Source organism: Daktulosphaira vitifoliae, unplaced genomic scaffold (genome assembly GCF_025091365.1).
Source record: "Daktulosphaira vitifoliae isolate Bord-2020 unplaced genomic scaffold, ASM2509136v1 Scaffold_1, whole genome shotgun sequence".
Taxonomy (NCBI): Eukaryota; Metazoa; Arthropoda; class Insecta; order Hemiptera; family Phylloxeridae; genus Daktulosphaira; species Daktulosphaira vitifoliae.
This window is the reverse complement of record NW_026099572.1, coordinates 80,368,576-80,389,277: the sequence shown is the minus strand read 5'-3', so window position 1 is coordinate 80,389,277 and position 20,702 is coordinate 80,368,576. Positions and strand designations below refer to the sequence as shown.

Sequence of the window (20,702 nt, the reverse complement as noted above, 5' to 3'; positions counted from 1 at the left end):
TTTGTTATGTGTGTTTAAAACTCTTCAATTAATTAATGTAGATGAAACTTGATTTCAGTATAATAATTTTTTGAGAATTTTATAACAAGAGTGTAAATTTAGCTTATTAAAAATAATAAAAATGTATTAAATGTATTAAGTGTTTAAAAAATTGCAATTAATGTAAAAACAAGTATTACTCAATTTAACTTATTTATATTGATAACACTATGACAATGAAAATAACTACTAATTATATTTTTTATAATTGCTACAATTGGTGTAGACAAAGTAAAAATTAATAATTGTTTTTCGTTTCACGATTTTGAATGTATATTTTTACTTTTTAGTTTCATATGTTATGAAAGCGTGTTTTTTAGTTTTTTTTTAACTATACTTTTTTCACATATATAGCTCGGTATGTATGTTTTTGGTTAAAATATTGTTAAGGACAGGGGCACTAAATATTATAGTGCATACCCGAACCGGCTAAAAGCACTTAATACAGATCAGACTGTGTTGTGTAATGCCGTGTAAATAGAGTCACTGGAGGTGGGAGGGTTCGCCTGCACAAAACCAGTGATCTATGTTGTGAATAAATGTGTAAATGTGTTTTTGTTATGTGTGTTTAAAACTCTTCAATTAATTAATGTAGATGAAACTTGATTTCAGTATAATAATCTTTTGAGAATTGTATAACAAGAGTGTAAATTTAGCTTATTAAAAATAATAAAAATGTATTAAATGTATTAAGTGTTTAAAAAATTGCAATTAATGTAAAAACAAATATTACTCAATTTAACTTATTGATATTGATAACACTATGACAATGAAAATAACTACTAATTATATTTTTTATAATTGCTTCAATTGGTGTAGACAAAATAAAAATTAATAATTGTTTTTCGTTTCACGAAATTGAATGTATATTTTTACTTTTTAGTTTCATATGTTATGAAAGCGTGTTTTTTAGTTTTTTTTAACTATACTTTTTCCACATATATAGCTCGGTATGTATGTTTTTGGTTAAAATATTGTTAAGGACAGGGGCACTAAATATTATAGTGCATACCCGAACCGGCTAAAAGCACTTAATACAGATCAGACTGTGTTGTGTAATGCCGTGTAAATAGAGTCACTGGAGGTGGGAGGGTTCGCCTGCACAAAACCAGTGATCTATGTTGTGAATAAATGTGTAAATGTGTTTTTGTTATGTGTGTTTAAAACTCTTCAATTAATTAATGTAGATTTAACTTAAAACAATACAATATTATACTATGCTATAAAATGTGTTTATGTGCGTGTGTGGTGTGTAACAGCTGATCGGCCGGTAGTACAAATAACCACACTATCGATGTACTGAGAATCATGCATTGACCGTATTAACCGGTCTGAGTACGTAATTATAGTTAACAACGGTATTGTTGTAAACAAATATTATAGTATGTAATGTGACTATAATCGTTATGAAATCGATCATGTTTTGACGATTCTTATGAGTCATTATTTCTTAGTCGAATCATTTCATCTAATGCTTCACTGTTACATGGGGTTTTACCTGTCATCTTTGAGCAATCAAGTTCTTCAATTCGAATACCGTCCAATGATCTGCACCGACTAAGTGCTACATATGCTTGTCCAGCAGCAAACATCCGTGAGCCCAGATAAATGACTGCATGATCAACTGTACAGCCTTGCATCTTATGAACGGTTGATGCCCAACTCAGGATTAGCGGTAACATTCGTCTCTCAGCAGTTCCATAGCTATATTTTGCAGGAAATTGTATCGATATTGGCTTAATTACATGTTCACCATCTGAACCGAAATTAATACGGACTGATGGGATGTCATCTGCATATACTTGGTCCCTGCGATAATTTGGCCATATAATTTCTGTAATGAAGCCCATGTTACCATTCACTAAACCCTTCGACACATCAATGTTCGACCTTAACATCACTTTAGCTCCGACGAATATTTTCAATACATTAGGAAGACCTCCTGTTTTATTGATATCATTAGGTATTACAGAGTTTAGGTCTTTATTACCTAAATTTCGTGTAGCATCAATGAGCTGGTCTTGTGCTTTAATTGTATAAATTATAACAGTCCCTTTATCCTCAAAATTCTGGAGAACTTTTTCGTTATGTCTAGCAACTTGGTCATTTGTCGGATAAATCCTCAAAGCTCTCTCAATCGAAAATTCTTCAGTAGTATCTGCTGAAACTTTACCAAGAAGAACTTCAAGATGCTTAGACGTTAATTTTCCAACTCTTAGGGCGTTAAGCACATCTATGAATGTCGTGTCTCCTTGTTGGCGCATGTTTTGTTTGAGTTCAACCAGGCGGAATTGCCGCCACAAATGTGTAGCAGGTTTCATGTGTTCTGGTTGTTGAAATACTTGATGTCCTCGGACAGGTGGTAACTGCATTAGATCACCAAAGAGTAAAACATTTATGCCTCCAAAACAAGCGGTCGGGCTTTTCAATTGACGCAAACGAGAGTCGATCATGCAAAGCATCTCATAAGGTACCATAGAAATTTCATCTATGAACAGAAACTCAACGTTTTGCCATAATTGGCGCATCCCTCTCAAATAATTACCAGTTAGAAGCGGCATGCTAACGATAACTCCATCTTTTTGTACTGGTAGTTTTAGCAGACGGTGTAGCGTAGAGCCACCGACCAATCGTGCTGCAACTCCAGTGAGGGCACCAATTTTCACAACCGATTTTCCATAACATCGGTTAACTTGGTTATTTAAAAGATTAAAGAGGAAAGTCTTTCCGGTACCTGCTCCACCAGTTACAAAAATTTTTTCTCGTTTAATATCACCGTTAAGCTGATTTTTGATACTCTCTGTAATGAAGATGAACAATTGTCTTTGATCAATATTCATAGCCTGCTGTGCTCTCTAGAATTGATCATTTCTCATTTCTATCTCTGGTAATTCTTCTTCTCCAAGTTCAGGATTGATAATCTCTGGCTGTTCTAAAATTTCAAAGGCATGTACTTGATTGAATGCGTTTTCAAGCTGTTGGTCCCTCTCTCGAAATTGGTACATATGTCTACTCATTTCCTTCAATCGATCCTCTCGATCTAAGAAGGCCTCTTTTGCATTATTAAAACCTTCGAGTAGTTCAGTTTCCGAACGGTAAGGCATATATTGAATGAGTAAGCTGTAGAAAAAGTTTTCTGGATCTGAAGTTGCTATAAAGTATGGTACCCTCACAACTGCGGGAACATTCCTCACAACCATTTTGCTCTTATCCAACAAGGTGATAAGTTGGCGACGCGTATTTGGATGTTCTTCATAAGCATCATGATCAACACTTTCTTCGGTCTCGCTTACCTTTTTCGGATAAAATGGTTCAAACAACATTGCAAACTCTGTGAGGCTCATGTTCGCAAAATCGTTGTCAGGATGTTGTAATGGACGTTTCTTATATCTTTCAAAGATATTGCTACAATAACCAGTTGCGTGTCCACTTTTGTCGAATTGCAATACTCTGTAACGCTGTTCTGGCTTTCTTGTGTTCAGAAAAATACAGCTTCGCGAGCTGTCTCGTAATGGGATATGACAAAGTCGATACGCACATTCTGCAGCCGATACTTGTCGTTCGTGAAGAATCTTCATACATATCCTGAACAGTTTGCGTGAAATATCAGTCTCTTCACGTTGAATTTGCTGTATTGCTTGCGCTATTCCAGAATCTACACCTTCAGGTTCTGCTTTCGATAGATACTTTGCTATATAGTACGCTATCGCTTCGTTTGATCCGCACGGCTGAATATCCATGTTGCCTGTCCACAATCTTAATAACTCTGGGTGGTAATTATTCACCCACGCATCTTCCTTTCGACGCTTAAGTAAACAAATTCTACCTCCGTTACGAAGAAAATCATCTGAAGAATGAGACACAATTCGTGTTTCGTTACATTCTTGACGTGGAAAGTTAAATCGGCATCTTACAGAGGTATTATTTTTTGTACAAGTATGTGTATGCCGGTGAATTTGACATTTCTTAACTAGATCGTGAAGCTCTGGATCTTCTTCTTCTGTAGGCATTTTACAGCAACAGTTACGATCGAGAAGAAGTTTCCCTTCTTCTGAATCAAACTCTGGATGATTTTCAATCCAAATCACCATATGAAGGTGAGGACTGCCCCGATTCTGGAACTCAATACGCCACCAATGGTCTTTCACTTTGCCCCCAAATATGTCATCATTGTTTTTGATAAATTTCATTAGAGCATTTACTCTAACCATGAAATGTCGACTCAAAATTACTGGGTACTTTTCGATAAGTCTTTGAGTCTCATAAATGTCGAGTGTATTAGGATCAACATCAGGTTTACCATCAGCTATTAACAAAGCTTTTCGTTGATCTAACCAGTTGAGATAATTTGAGCTAAATGTTACAAAGTAGGATGGAGCTCCTAAACATCTGATTTGAGCTAATAGCTCGTTCAAGGCTGATCTCCAATAAGCTGCAGAACCTCTCAAATTTTTCACATACAGATGGACGTCTTCGACTGCTCCTTCTTGATTAACGATTTTCTTACCACATGCTGATATAGTGCTTTTGATACGATAATATTCAAAGAAGGATAAGGCGTAAAAGAGATAGTCGTTGCGTTGAAATCTTGTATCACTTCCCAAAATTCTAAACTGAAAGTAGTCTAATGCTGTAATATTTACGGGTCTTTGCTCTTTAAAACCGTACTTTCCATAAGGAAATAAGAAGTACCAGGCTAATTCTTCTGCTTTCAGTTCATGTCCCACATTAACGATATTGTCCTTCGTTTTACGGGTGATCTCATTGAGATTCCGTGAAACCTGTAGTTCATCTTCCACATTGGGTTGCATTACATCAATCGGTGCCATCACTGATGTCTGCAATGGAATTATTTGATCAGTTAATTTCTGTTGAGAAGTGATCGTTTCAGACGCTGTCGTTAACGACGCAATACTCTGCTGTGTTTCTGTTTCCTCAGGGCCATTATCTATATCAATGACTTCAACGTCAACGTAATCAAGAGTATACTGTACATTTATGCTGCCTGTTGCACGTTTACAGATCCTCACAAACTCTCCTAAATTATCACATTCGATGATGCAAGCTTTTCCGTTGCTGTCGTTCGCTCTGGATCCCTTTAAACCACAAGAATGTGAATTGCTAAAGTAATATTTGCCATTGTAATGCATCACCCCGAATGATTGTCCACCTGTTATCAATATGCCGGCGCTATATACCATGAACAGATCTTCCAAACCTTGATGAAGGGTACGTCCAAGGTTTGCTACATTATACTTATCATTCAAGCTTCCATATATGCTTGGTTCATCATCAAAGGTGATCTCAAATCTTTTGCCAAATGCGATCAAATCATCTTTGACCGCATTGAAATTTCGCACCAGTAGGTATCCATCATCTTCAATAGGATATGCCGATAGACTTCTCTCCGTTTGAAATCTTATTTCGCTGTAGATTTGGTCCCCTGTTATCATATTCAGATTGAGGGTGTTTGTCGACCAGTGTTGTGGTGTATGAATACTAGCTCTTAGGATGTTGGACAATACCATCGCACAGCATTGTACGCCTGCATATCCGGATGTGAATATGGCATCGTTTCCTTGATGCCATGAAGCACGTACAATTCTCGCATAATGGCTGATGCTCATGTAAGCACTAGTTCCCTCGGTAGGTTCTTCACTAGTCTCCTCAGAAACTTCTAGTGGTGCTTCTTCTACTCTTATGATATCCTCATTATTCAGTACGATGTTTTGATCGATAATGATGTCTTTATAAAGTGGATTGTTAGCAACTAACCAATGGAGTGCGTTATATACTTTTTGCCTAGATACTGAAAACTGTCGTGTAACGTTAATATTTTCAAGGCGCTCAGTAATGATAACTATTCCAGCATTATTTGTGGATCTTGGTAGCATCATCGAAAGATTTTCGGTAACCTCAAAAACATCCTGAGCGAACAATACAGCTTGACCCCGAAAACTATATTGCCCAAATACACCACTAAGTTTTATAATTTTAACAAATGGTATAATGCGTGAAATCAACCTCTGCTCGGCTTGTGATAACTCCGCAATCACTTCTGGAATAAAGCCTGGATCTAGATTATTCCAATAAGACTTAGATGGTGCAACATTTTTCTTTGAAGTCAAATGTGTCTTGCAACGATTGCAAACAATCAAGCAATTCTTCTGTTTTAATTCGTCAGGCAAATATGGTGCTGTTTTAGTATCTACAATCCACTTAGAAATTTGATGTTGATAGCACCGTTTAGTGCAAATTTCACATATCTTATCACAAAATGTGTTAATTGTCTGCCTGAAGCCCGTCATATTGGCTCTACTTAATCTTCTAGACTCGGCATTTTGTTGCTGCATTTGCTGCAAACGAGCTTCTTTGGCTTGCTCCGATTCTGATGCTCGGCTTTCAGCCAAATGCTGTAAACGATCTTTTCTGGCTTGCTTCGATTCCGAGGCTCGGACCTCAGCCATGTGCTGACGCACTTGCTGCAAACGAACTTCTTTTGCCTGCTCCGATTCCGAGGCTCGGATCTCAGCGATATTCTGACGCATTTGCTGCAAACGAGCTTCTTTGGCTAGCTCTGATTCTGATGCTCGGCTTTCAGCCAAATGCTGTAAACGATCTTTTCTGGCTTGCTCCGATTCCGAGGCTCGGCTTTCAGCCACATGCTGACGGACTTGCTGCAAACGAGCCTTTCTGACTTGCTCTGATTCCGAGGCTCGGCTTTCAGCCACATGCTGACGGACTTGCTGCAAACGAGCTTCTTTGGCCTCCTTTGATTCCATGGCTCTATAATTTTTCATATAAAGCCTTCTTTTCTCTTTTTTTTTCTCTAATTCCTCGCTTGACAGTTCCGCAGTTCTTTTGACTGACTTTTGACTACTTTTCTTTAACGTTTTAGTTGTCTTATCAGACAACTTACTTCCTGTAACATTATACTCTCCAGTAGCCAAGTTGCCCACTACTGAAGAGCTGCAGTCGCATGATAACGACGCCTGCGAGCCTGCTTTCTCACCCTGACCAGACGCCGATACTGGGACTCCGAATCCCTGCATCGTAAAGTACTCATCACTTGTACTTGCCATGACGGCATACACGTTGTTAACCCAGGAATTTTGCCAGATACTTCTGTTGCCCACCGTCACCACGTGGAGGTGCCCTGGTTACAAACACAAGCTACTAATGTGCATCATTCTTTCAGTTTGCAATAACCGTAAAACTAGACCGCCGTTGCCTAACCCTTGACTGGAGCTGAGTCATGATGCCTTACTAGTTTCTTCTGCGCAGAGAGGTAGTCTGAGAAACCGCTACCACACCCAAGCAAGGAAGCAGGCACGCAAATTATCCACTCCCGGCACATGAAAGATGACCCACTGGTCATCCGAGGCCCCGTAATCGGAATGAATACACTTTATATCTCTTAATGAGAATAAAGCGTGTTAATATGTAAATTTTCATTTTAGTGTATATATATATATATAATGTGACTTAGGTACGGAAATGTATCATACACGAGATATAGCTGTTTTTTGTGGGTTGGCAGTGCGCGGGGAACACGCTAAACATGTGTCATATTCGGCGGCATCGTGGATAGAAATAGATAAATGAATATTAATATTTAAGTATATATATTTATGGGTTGGCGGTGCGCGGGGGAAACGTTATGCGTGTGGCATATAACTAATATTTAAGTATATATATATATATATATAATAATGAAACTTAAGTATGGAAATGTATCATACATGAGGTATAGCTGTTTTTTGTGGGTTGGCGGTGCGCGGGGGAAACGTTATACGTGTGGCATATAACTAATATTTAATTATATATATATATATATTATAATAAAACTTAAATACGGAAATGTATCATACATGAGGTATAACTGTATTTTGTGGGTTGGCGGTGCGCGGGGGAAACGTTATAAGTGTAGCATATAATTAATATTTAATTATATATATATATATATAATATAATAAAACTTAAATACGGAAATGTATCATACATGAGGTATAACTGTATTAATAGTAATTAGAATATATATATATTTAAAGGGACTTAAGTACGTAAACGTATCATGCATGAGGTATAGCCGTGTTTATGTGGGCGGGCATGGCGGAGGGAACATTATACACGAGACATATACGGCGGCAGAGGCGTCGGCTGTAGAAATATATAAATGAATATTAACATATACGTATATACGTATAATATTAATATTAGCGGTGGCGGTAGGAATATAATGATCTTCGCATAATATCGCGGCACTTTTGCTGGCGTCGAAGACGCGATGTCCGGCGTGATCCTCGAGCGTCAATAGGTTAGCAGCGATGATGTCGACGGTGCGCGAGTGCGGATCGATTCGTGAACGTTGTCACTTTGACAACGTGAAGAAGACTACGGTATCAATAGCGGCGGGACGTCGTCGGGCATGCGGCACTCGCTGGACTTTGCACCTCGGCGTATAACGCGAGATGTTGGTCAGTCAAATACTCATAATAAGGCGATGTCTGATAATGGTGGCATGAGTTGGGGGGCATCGTGTATAATGATGCGACGCTGGGCTGTGTCAGTCAAAATAAAAATTTGTTATATATATATATATATATATAATTAATGACACGCACGTGTATACGGGTACGAAAACCAACAAAAATAAAATTATACAGAAAAAAAAATAGTGTTGTCGCCGACTGGTGAGCGGGGTGGGGTGAATGCGTTACGACGGTCTAGTCTCAAGGTCATAGACGACGGCATACGCGACATAATAACACGTGCCGCGTGGAGTTACAAACTTACAACATACAACATATAAACAACATACACGTGAAACTAATATAAGCGTGTTAAAAATGACGATACGGGAATCATTCCCTGTAATCGGAATAAATACACTATAAATCACTTAATGAGAATAAAGTGTATTAATATATAAGTTTTAATAGTAATTAGAATATATATATATATATACATGTAAAGACACATAAGTACGTTAACATATCATGCACGAGGTATAGCCGTGTTTTGTGGGCGGGCGTGGCAGGAGGAACGTTATACACGAGGTATATACGGCGGCAGCGGCGTCGGCTGTAGGGATATATAAATTAATATTAACATATACGTATATATAAATATTAATATATATATATATTAATATTAGCGGTGGTGGTAAGAATATATGATCTTCGCATATTATTGCGGCACTTTCGCTGGCGTCGACGACGCGATGTCCGGCGTGATCCTCGGGCGTCAAAAGGTTAGCAGCGTAGATGACGACGGTGCGCGAGTGTAGATCGGTTTGTTGACGTAGTCACTTTGACAACGAGAAGAAGACTACGAAATCATTAACGGCGGGACGTCGTCGGCCGTGCGGCACTTGCTGGACTTTGCACCGCGGCGTATAATACGCGGCATGAGTCGATTGGAACTTATATAGATTTACAACCAGCAGTTATTGATGCCTTAGAAAATATTTCGAGTACTTGGATAGACTCAAAAATAACATCCGGATCTTTTCAACTACTATCAGCAATAAAAACATCAGAATTAAAAATTTAAATTCTCGATTTGCATTCAGTACATGCATTGTCTTTATCATTGAGTAGAGTTTTACAACCGGAAAATCAAGATTTGATTGAGGCCGTGAAGTTAGCAGATAGATCAAAACACAAACTTGAGAAAAGAAGACAATATTCTACAGATGACTTCAACACAATTTTTATAACTGTAGAAAATATTTGTAATAAGTACAATATATCTGTGACTAAACCTAGACTTGCCTCACGTCAAATTAACCATTCTAACATTATAACCGACTCTGTAGCAGATTATTATAAAATTAATATTTACATACCATACCTTGATCTATTTATTACTCATCTTCAAGATCGCTTCCTCAAGCATCGTAATATTTTTTCAAACTTCTTATGTCTTTTTCCTATTGAAACAAAATCTTTAGATAAAGATTCTTGTAAAAAGTTATTTAAAACTTATTTTTCAATTTTATACGACGATTCTCCAGAAATTTTGGCGACGACGACAAGCTGGTAAAAATATTCGAAACGCCCTCGATATTTGTAATTCAGATGCGTTTCCAAATGTTCATAAAATGTTACGTGTAATGTCAGTTTTGCCTGTGACTACAGTGACTAATGAAAAGTCATTTTCTACATAACGTCGGCTTAAAACCTATTTAAGGTCATCTATGTATATGGGATGAAAATAAAAATAATTTTATAATAGATATATGGAATTACATATGTAACAAAAGCCAAAATAAATGATTATTTTAAGAGAAATCAAGTTTATTATTTTTCTACATTTCAAAAGAGCCATTTTTTAGCTATTTTATTACAAAAAGTTTTGAAAGGCTGATAACAACCTTAGGATAACTACTTATTGAGTTACCAGGATTTTAATACATGGAATGTAACGTGCGTGGAGTATACCTTATAAATATATACCAGTAGCAGTTGTATCTAGCCGCGATGCATACCTATTTTTGATGTGGTGTGGTGTAAAATAATTTAGGTAAGAAACAGAATAACTATAGACAACATTTCATTATTGTGTACTAAAGAGCTTAAAGCCGTTTATTAAATGACTAATCAGATGATCATACGTAATTAAAAAAAAATAATTAAGTAAACGAATAAGTATCTTGATTAGTAACCAAAAACTTTACGGTCCGGCTAGTTGATACAAGTTTTTTTATTAAAATCAATAGGCTATCAATATTAAAAATATTTTAAATACATAATTGAAATTTTTTTCAGGTTTATAGTTTCTACTATTTATAAACCACAATGAAATTTAGCATGTGCCCAAAATTTGTTTTAAACAAAATTTAGAAATCACAATTGAAGTAGTTGGTATGTATTGGTTACCTAGAACAAAAAATTATATAGTTTATTAACTTATCCCATATAAATTAATAACTTTTCGTTTATAGAAACATATTTTAAACAATATTTAAAATTAACTATAAAATTTCAAAAAATAAAATAAAAAATTATTTGAAACAATTATCTAACTTTTAATAACCCTTAATAAGAATATTTTTAATAAGAAAATGAGTTACATTTAGTTATACCTCCTCCAAAAAATTTCTGTAACTCTATCCATGACATTCAGTGTAATTGACGTTGATCAAAAGAAATCTATTTGAAGGTGCGCCTAGGAAAAATTTGAAATGTATTCACCTTAATTTTATCACAACATAAAAAAATTTACGCCAACCATTTAACGACTGAACATAACTTGAAGTTCATATCTTTTAATACTTAAACATTATGTTACATTTTAATTACATAAAATTATAATACATTTCTTTGCGACATAATGTTTAATTGTAACAGCCAAATTCTTCGTAGCTAGGCTAGCATTATTTATGACTAGTACCCATTTGTATTTTTTTTCGAAAATAAATTTATTAGCCGATACAAAAAAATTGATAATAAAATAATCAATAGTTTCGTTTAAGTTGTTATGCTGATGTTATATTCTAAAAAAAAGTTTGTCCTTATATTTTATTTACACGTCGCAAGTGTTTATTTTTCATCCTTTATAAATTTATTACTTATTATTGTATTTAATAATGTAAATTAATATGCATTAAATGTAATAAATCAAAATATTTTAGTTTAACTAATTAAAAAAAAAATATGACCAAAAATTAAATTTAGTACTTATAATTCACGAGTTATTATTAATAATAGTATATGGTCAATGATTATTATTTTATAATTGTATAGATACTATTATAATCACCTAAAAGCTGATAAGCTAAAATTGTAATAATAGTGTTTACACTAACTGAAATAGGCAACTGAACTGAAGGGATAATTTTACAAAACGACTTAATAAAAAAATAATAAGTTAAAATATTTTATACAAATAGTTTTATTTGATTAATCAAATTAACGAAATCTTAAAATTGTTCATAGTCTTATAAGTCTAAGAAATTAATGTTTGCTTTAGAGGTTTGATGAACTGTTTACCGCGTGTTTATTATTGTTTGGGATTAGAGTACAGTAAGTCAAGTGAATAAAAGGTCATAGTCTAGAAAACATACTTTGCTTCTCGAATTATCATTGTCTTACAAACCTTTAAGAATATTTTAATCACTCGTTGAAACATGATTCTGATGTAGTTTACCATCATGAGCGTAACTAGCAGCATCATTCAGCTTTAAATCCGCATCCCCTGTCCTAATTTATTAAAATTACGTGAAAATAACTTTTTTTCATTTTATGAAGTACTTTTATTAGTATTTTCCTATAAACAATTTTTTATTATACAATTTGAAACATCTTTGTGGTTAATTTGATAATCAAAAATATGATAAAGCAAACCAAAAAATGATATAATAGTTTATTAATTAGTAAAATAGTATATAGAGAGAGATAAGAAAACATTGTTTACTTTATGTTTACAATGGCTTTGGTAAATAATTATTTATGGAATGTTATTCGGGGGTGTGGGGCTTTGCATAACATAACATACATAACATAATTTCACCATTCCCAGCATTTTTTCTTTAGTTACTCCGATATTGACCATACTTAAAGGTCTACAAGACGATGGCAATTCGAGAGGCAAATTGTTTTTTCTAGACGATGTCCGAATCTGTTGACTTACTGTACATACAATCCATAAAAGTTCGAGTATAGGAACAATTAATTAATAAAATATCCATTATCATCGCAATATCAACATATGTTATGTTAGATTTGTGTTCATTTTAGATAAGAGTAAGAGACTTCAAGGTTCATATAAAATTTATGTATATTTTATTAATAATACTAATTGAAATAATGATAACATTTTTTAAGTACGTAAAATTAATGTTTATAAGTGTAGTCTATTTATTATAAAATATAGCACATAAAGACACGTGCAAAATTTTAAATGCAATGAAAATTTGGGTGAATAGTACTTTAAAACAGCATGATTGGTCGGGGTGAGGTAGTTATAAGATCCGGGTGAATGTGCTGTGATGTGGGAGCTTATTTTACTAGTAAGGCACTACTAATTAACTGATGCCTTGTGATCGCCTTATCTTACTAATATATAGTGTGTAATGATAGTGTTACTTCTATCTTGTCTGATGAGCATAGACCGACGTTTGATTTACAAAAACAAAAAAATTTAACTTTTTACAAATTTTAAAATGCTCTAAAAATTTAACTACAAAACATTAATAGATATTTTAGTACCAAATTATTTTTTATAATCTACTAAAAAATTGTCTTCTTGAATTTTTTTTTTATAATTTCTGGTAATTCTAAAAAATTAATTTTTTTATCATAGGTGAGGGTTCTGAACTTTAGGAAATCTAAAGTATCTTTTTAACAACTTATAATGATACAAAATAGAAAAATAGTTCGATTGATACCTTTCATGTTCATTTTGAAGCTAAAAATTAATAATGATAACTTTTATAATTAAAATAAAATCAAAAACTAATTCATCTTTATAATATTTACTATCATATGTAACTCGTGTTATAAATATAGCTGTTTATAGTTCTATAAAATAAAATAAATTTCTACAGTGAAAACTAAAATATTAAAAATACATAAAATAATTATATATGACACAATAAAATTATATTAATTATTTTTTTATTAAAGTACAATTAAAATTTTACTTCACAAGGCATTGTTTTGTTTTCCAAAACAGCTAATATATTTCTAGCTGTAAGTTCTGCCATATCTATTCGAGTTTCAATAGTAGCACTTCCAATATGAGGTAACAAAACTGAAAGTCAAGAAAACATTAAATTAATATGTAATAAATTTAAAAAAAATTGTATAACTAGGTATAAAATTTGCAACTTTACATTATTCATAAACAGCCAAATATTTAAATATAAATGTAGATCTTTTACAAATAAATTAGTGATGGGATGTTTGTCCAGATTTGAATGAATCTGGATCTGGGATCATCAGTTATCATTAATTTTCAAGAATTAAACATCAAGTTTAAAAAATAAAATGTTATGATGATTTTTGCAGTTTTAAACAGATTTCCTATGATCGAGGTTTAAATAATCAAGATTTCACAGTACTTGATTTTATCTTACACAAACAAGCAGTTTAAATAAATAGTTTATCAGGAATATCAAAACAAAATAATAATAAAGTTTATCAATATAAATATAAAAAAATAATTATAGTAGATCAATTTTCTTTTACTTACCAACATTATCCAAATTCATCAAAGGACTATCAAGTGGGAGTGGTTCTGGCGTCATTACATCTAAACCAGCACCTCTAATTCTTTTTTCTTTAAGAGCTTCAATTAGGGCATTTTGGTCTATGAGATCTAGAGAAAACATAAATTGAAATTATTCCATTTAACACAAATAACCATATTTCTATAAATGTGCATCTCACCTCCTCTACCAATGTTTACCAAAACTGCATTTGATTTCATTTTGGATAAGCGTTCTTTATTTATGATAAATTTAGTTTCTGGAGTTAATGCAACAGACAAAATAACGAAATCGGATTTTCTTACAAGTTCGTCAACATTGACTAATTTCCCTCCAATAGCTTTCACTATTATAAAGTTTTTATTTTAACATTAATTTCAATGTTTTCTATAAACAAATAAATTTGCAATTCTAGTAAATACTTGCTGATTTTTCGCTTCGGCTTGTATATATTATTTCTGCTGCATTGAATTTGTGTAATTTTTCAGCTATTGATGTTCCAATATTTCCACAGCCAATAATGCCAATAACTGAGTCTTTTATTCCATGTCCACACATCCAATCAGGTGAAAATGTCTTCCAATTACCTCTACGAAGACATACACATGAAAGACAAAAATACTAATTAATAAAACAATTTAAAAAAAAATTGAATTATTCAAATTTAAATAAAAATAATAATTTTACAAAAACAAAAAAAGTTAAGAAAATTGTAATCCAAATCTTTTATATAATAATTATTGAAATATTAAGAATTAAATTCAAATAAGGTAAAAGAATCAATATACATACATTTTCAACTCATGATTTGCTTCAAAAAATCGTCTTGTAGTTGTTATAAGTAATCCAACAGCTATTTCAGCAACAGCTTCTGTCAAAACATCTGGTGTATTACCTAAACGTACTCCATACTTTTTTAACGCTTCTAGGTCTATATGATCATAGCCAACTGACATAGTTCCAACTACTTTAAGACTTGGACCTTAATAGTAAATCCATTGATTAATAAAAATATTATATTTATTCTAATAGATTTATTGAAATTTCATAAATTTCTTTGTTAAAACAAATACTACGGAAAGTTTTACAAAACTTATTTTTTCAGCTTTTCTCATTAATTCTAGAAGAAAAGTTTATAAACAAGTCATTTTTTTTATTTTGGATAAAATATTGAAAAAAAATTAATTTAATTTTGTATAAAACTTTTTTTAAGAAAATTGTAATTACCTTTTTTCAAAAAAAATATTTTGAACTCATTAGAGGAATGAAAACAAATTTTTTTTTATCATTTGAAATATTTCAATGTAGACATTTTAATTGATTGTAAAAGTAATAGCAGATTTTTCAGAGAAGCCTTGACCTTCTTATACATGGTGAGTTACAAAATTATCAATAATATAATATTTTTGATCCAGTATTCATTTTAGTAAAAATTTTTTATAAACAATTTTTGCCTTTTCAGACTACATTAAAAGCATATTTTTTAATATTTGTCTATAATAAAAAGAAATAAAAATACATTTTTTTTAAATTTTAAAATAGCAATTTTCTTATAAAAAATTTTGATGGGTCAATAACAAGTTTAACATTATTTAAGAACTTATTGAGTTATAAGTATTTTAAAACATAATATGAGTATGTTACATACCGTATGTAACACAAGTGGGTACAGCTCATATTGGTGTATATGCACTCTAACCATGCTACATACCCACTTTATTTATTAAAATACTTGTATTTCAATAAGTATTTAAACTTGTTATCGACCCATCAAAGTTTTATGTTAAAAAAGGGTTATTTTAAAATTTCAAAAAAATAATTTATTTTTTTTTATTAGAGATAAATAATAAAATGAAAAATAATAAATGCTTTTAGCTTGGTCTAAAAATGCAAAAATTGTTTAATAAGAAAATTACAACAAAATTTATTATTATTAGATCAAAAGTTATTGGATTTGTCATATCTTTATGACTCAACCTGTGATATATAAATATTTTACATAACATACAAGGCATGATTTTTATTTATGTATTTCAAATAAATATTATTTTTCAGGACCACTTCTCAAAAATATTTAAATTCTACCAAAGAGACTACAAACCAGCAGCTTTTAATAAGTCCTCATTAATCTTAATAGGAGAACAACAAAATATCGCAAATTTTCCTGGTATATTATTAATAATATCTTGTTGATTGGGTTTAGAAGCTTCAGTTGGGCATAACTCAACATCAAACCTAAAAAATATATTCTTAAGTTGCTAATGGGATTATAATAGCATCACACATTTTTTTAGTTAATATTCATTCTTACTTTTCTGACAGTAATTCTATTGCACTTTGAGGAAAATTATGGTGTGTTAACAATACTTTAGGCTTATACATTGTGGTTGCAAATTTTACACTTATGCTTAATGGCCAAAAATACTTATGTTGTAATGAAACAAATACAGTTCTATAAAAAATATTCATTAATATCAAATTTAATTTTTAATTTATTTAATGATAAAAAATTGTATGAATTAAACACAGATTAACTTGACAAACCCATATAATTGATATTTAATAGTAAGTCAAATTACAATAATTTATAAAATCAAGTTAAATTATATACTAAAATTCAAAAAATTATTTTATTTTTTTAGTTAAGTAACATTGAATAGTTTTTTAATGAGCTATGTTAAAATTAGGAGTAAAAAATGATTAGATAGCATGTTTTTATAGTCATAGATAATATTCAATTATGTATGTACATAACATACAATGTAATGTTTCTTTAGATTCTTTAAAGATAATAAACTAGAAACCTCATATACATTGTATAATATTAAAAATTAAGAGTATAACGTTTTTTTGCAACACATAAATTTTATATAATTTAAATTAATTCAATATTTATTATATTTTTTTTTAATTAAAACTTTCTTTTCAGTTATAGATAACATAGATGACTAAAATTTACATATTTTTGAACACATAAATAAAATTTGTAGTCACCATTATTTGTAATCATAGATTTAATATAATGAACCATAACAAACTGAACTAGAGAGCCCATGAAATATTAAAGGCAACTGCTAAAAGAAATTAATTTTGGGTTATCCCTGACAAATGATGTCCCATTTAAAATAGTAATTCACGCCATAGTTAAAGCAACATAAAAAACACTTTCTAATTATTATAAAATACCTAAATAGAACCTTAAAAATCTTATGCAATTATGCTTGAGGATTTTTAGCATCGGTATTGAAAAATAAATTTAACCTACCTAATATCTGAAGAATTGAAGATGAATTGAGTTTATAAAGATTATTACTTCTAAATGAAACTATAAAGAAAACATCAAGGTGTAGTTTTAACTTAATTAAATATACTACAATTATAAACTCCACGACCTCGTATTACAGTAACAATAATTATCGATAAAAACTTAAGATAAATTTGAAAGGTTAAAAAAGTTATGATAAAATATAGCCACTCCCATCGCTATTGTTAAATGAACAAATAATTCTTAATAAAAAAATAGCTGAACATTATTCATATATTCATTTTGAATCCTCATATAAACCGGTTGATGTCAGTCAATGGTACAAATTCATGGAAGAGAAAAATGTTATTAGCTATAAAGAAAAATGATATTTTATTTTAAAAATCATCTATAGTCTACATAAGTTGTCTAGATTACTGGGATGAATTGGTTAATCGATTTAAAAAATTCAAGGCAAGTTGGCACCCAAATTTTTTATCCCTAAAATTTTTAAAACAATTCTAGATCCACCCCTACCAAAATTTGTTTATTTAAAAGCGAATTGTGTCAAAACCAATTAAATTTCATTTGCCCTTAGTAACAAAATTTAAAAAATTATTTATATTTTGTGTAATTAAAATTACACAACTGCAAACTATCTTCAATTTCGGATAATTTCTTATTTAAAGATGCCTACCGCTTTGTAGTAACAGAAAAAAATATATAAAAAGACTTTCTAAGTTGTCTATTAAGTTTAATTTAATAACACTTATATTACAGACATGTTTCGATTTAACACGATATGTTAGACATTGAATATATGGCATATAGTGATTGGTTAGTTTTAAAGTTATTTTTACGTTTAATGGAATTTGCTAGACATACTTAAGCAAAATTTTAAGTATCGTAAATGTTTTTTGCAATACTTAATGCTATTTTATTAACAATTTCATTTTTTTATAAAAGTCTTAACTAATCATTATCACAAACTTAACGCACACATATTGCTATTAGAGATGTTAAGTTCGTGAACGAATAGTTCATTTGAACTATTCACTTAGATGAACTATTCTAAACTGTTTCAGTACCTGTAACTTAACAGTTCACAGTTCGAAAAAAATTGGTAGCAATGTATAAATGAAATAGTTCGCGAACTTCTTTAAAATTTCTCTGTGGTTCGTTGTTCGAAATACTGTAAATGGTTAATAGCTGTTTACAATTAGATAACAAATAAATTATATTGTTAAAATGTTACACGGTTTTTAACTTTTTAACAATAAAATAAATTCATACTATGTACAAATATTAGATCAGATTTCTGATTTAACTTAGGACTACTGGTCAGTATATCTACCTTGAATTAGGTGATAATGATAACATGAGCCATGAGGGTATTGATAATAATTTTTTCTTAGTTTATGATGTTCAGGTTAAGGGTTAGTTTATAACTTAATTGCCCATAAGTAGTGTGAACTACAACTGAACTGTGTACTGCTATACTAATAGTGATAAAATGAATAGTTCATTGCCAAACAATATCAGCATGATCAATAAAATTAGTGAACTTAAGAATAGTTCATTTGAACTATTCACTTGAATGAACTATTCACAGAAATGAACTAAACTTTCCATCTCTAATTGCTAATCTATCTTGACAAAAATATACCTATTTAGGGGACCGGAGCCAGATTTTTTATAGGCCCGAAGAAGTTTTCTGATAAAAACTGTAAATTAGTTCTAAACAAACGTTCTAATTAATACATTTAAAACGAAAAACAAAAAATCAAAAACATGTGATATCTATAAACGTAAAATATCATTTAACATAATAAAATTTATAACATAAAATAATTCATAATAAAACAAAAATAAATTCTTTCAAAAGTTCATATTCAAAAAACCCAGCTTAGGGGGGTCGAGGCACGGTGGTGACGTGGTATAGTTGGATAATGATATCTGACAGTGATTAAAATCACTATAAAAAAAAACGCTTCGATGCAAATCTTTAGATACTGTTTAATTTTAAAAAATTGGTGGATTATTCCAAAAGCTACATGATCTGCTAGTTCCTTATTAATATCCTGATTAAGATAAAGTATGTTGAATGAAAAGGGGATTATTAAAAAATATTATTTCTCATAAAAAAATAATGTTGATCCATACACTTTTCAATAAGTTATAGCATTATAAAGTTAAAAATATAAAAAATAAAATCGAGAATTTACACACAATAATAGCATTCGGTAGCCATTTTTATCGTGAAGACAAAATAATGTCCGAAATTTTTTTTTTTCCATAATAAAGTACATTACATTAGCTTTAATTTAAGATATATATAGAAGTGTCAAACGTTCCGGAACACTTTTAAAATTTAAGTTGAAAAAGTTCTACTTTCAATATGCATTTTTCAGATTTGAACCCCCTTTCCCCGTATATAGGGAAATGGTGTAATTTTTTTGGAAGTTTCCCCCATTTACGGGGATCGAGGAAAATTTTCAATTTTTGAGGGTAATGTCTTCGACTAGATACGATTTGTGATCTTTTGACGTATCGTTGAAAGAAATCCGTTCAGTGAGAGCTGAGGAAAAGTGGTAACAGACAAAAAAAAAAAAACACTTCATAGTAAAACCAAGACCTTCTCAGCTTCACATCATAAAANAAAACACTTCATAGTAAAACCAAGACCTTCTCAGCTTCACATCGAAGCTAAAAAAAATGGAACATGTTTTAATTTTAAAAACATTAAACTTAATTATAAGTTAACGTTCTAATATTATAGTGTTTGGATTTTATCAGATTAATTCAGATATACTCCAATTCAATTAATGTTGAGATATATGATCCACTTAAAAACCAATTAACAAATTCAAAATGTAGAGCATAAAAATAATTATTTATAAATAAAATTGTGTAATATTGAAACAGTACGACTTTTTTTTATAAGATATATATAAAAAAACGGTAGCACAGTGGGGTCGAGGCACAATGTAGACAAGGCATACATGGAACAAGTATAGATGATATCTGACAGTGATTAAAATCACTATCATAAGAAACGCTTCGATGCAAATCTGTAGATAGTGTTTCATTTAGAGAAATTGGTGGATTATTCCAAAAGCAACATCAACTCTTATTTCTTTGATTATATCCTAATTAGTAGTTCTTTGATTTTAAAATATAATATATGAATAAATACTAATTATA

The 20,702-nt window shown here is 31.1% G+C and overlaps 2 protein-coding genes across 2 annotated transcripts; both read right to left on the bottom strand.

The window, feature by feature from the left end:
- Positions 1-1,472: 1,472 nt before the first annotated feature.
- LOC126895750 (ATP-dependent DNA helicase PIF1-like) lies at positions 1,473-2,879 on the bottom strand. The gene has a single exon (XM_050667949.1). It carries the CDS (start codon positions 2,877-2,879, stop codon positions 1,473-1,475), a length of 1,407 nt encoding a protein of 468 aa, XP_050523906.1.
- A 10,624-nt stretch (positions 2,880-13,503) lies between these two features.
- LOC126899805 (glyoxylate reductase/hydroxypyruvate reductase) lies at positions 13,504-17,690 on the bottom strand. The gene is made up of 8 exons (XM_050675028.1): positions 17,520-17,690; positions 16,566-16,706; positions 16,356-16,489; positions 15,047-15,236; positions 14,677-14,843; positions 14,436-14,600; positions 14,239-14,364; positions 13,504-13,797 (listed from the first exon to the last, which is right to left on the bottom strand). Exons 2-8 carry the CDS (start codon positions 16,634-16,636, stop codon positions 13,676-13,678), a joined length of 975 nt encoding a protein of 324 aa, XP_050530985.1. The 5' UTR covers positions 16,637-16,706; positions 17,520-17,690; the 3' UTR covers positions 13,504-13,675.
- Positions 17,691-20,702: the final 3,012 nt, after the last annotated feature.

Coding starts and splice junctions, on each gene's coding strand:
- LOC126895750 (XM_050667949.1), bottom strand. CDS start 2,879: ATGAATATTGATCAAAGACAATTGTTCATCTTCATTACAGAGAGTATC.
- LOC126899805 (XM_050675028.1), bottom strand. CDS start 16,636: ATGTATAAGCCTAAAGTATTGTTAACACACCATAATTTTCCTCAAAGT. Junction 14,365..14,435: donor GGTAAACATTGGTAGAGGAG/GTGAGATGCACA, acceptor TGTTTTCTCTAG/ATCTCATAGACCAAAATGCC. Junction 13,798..14,238: donor GATGAATTTGGATAATGTTG/GTAAGTAAAAGA, acceptor CTTGACTTTCAG/TTTTGTTACCTCATATTGGA.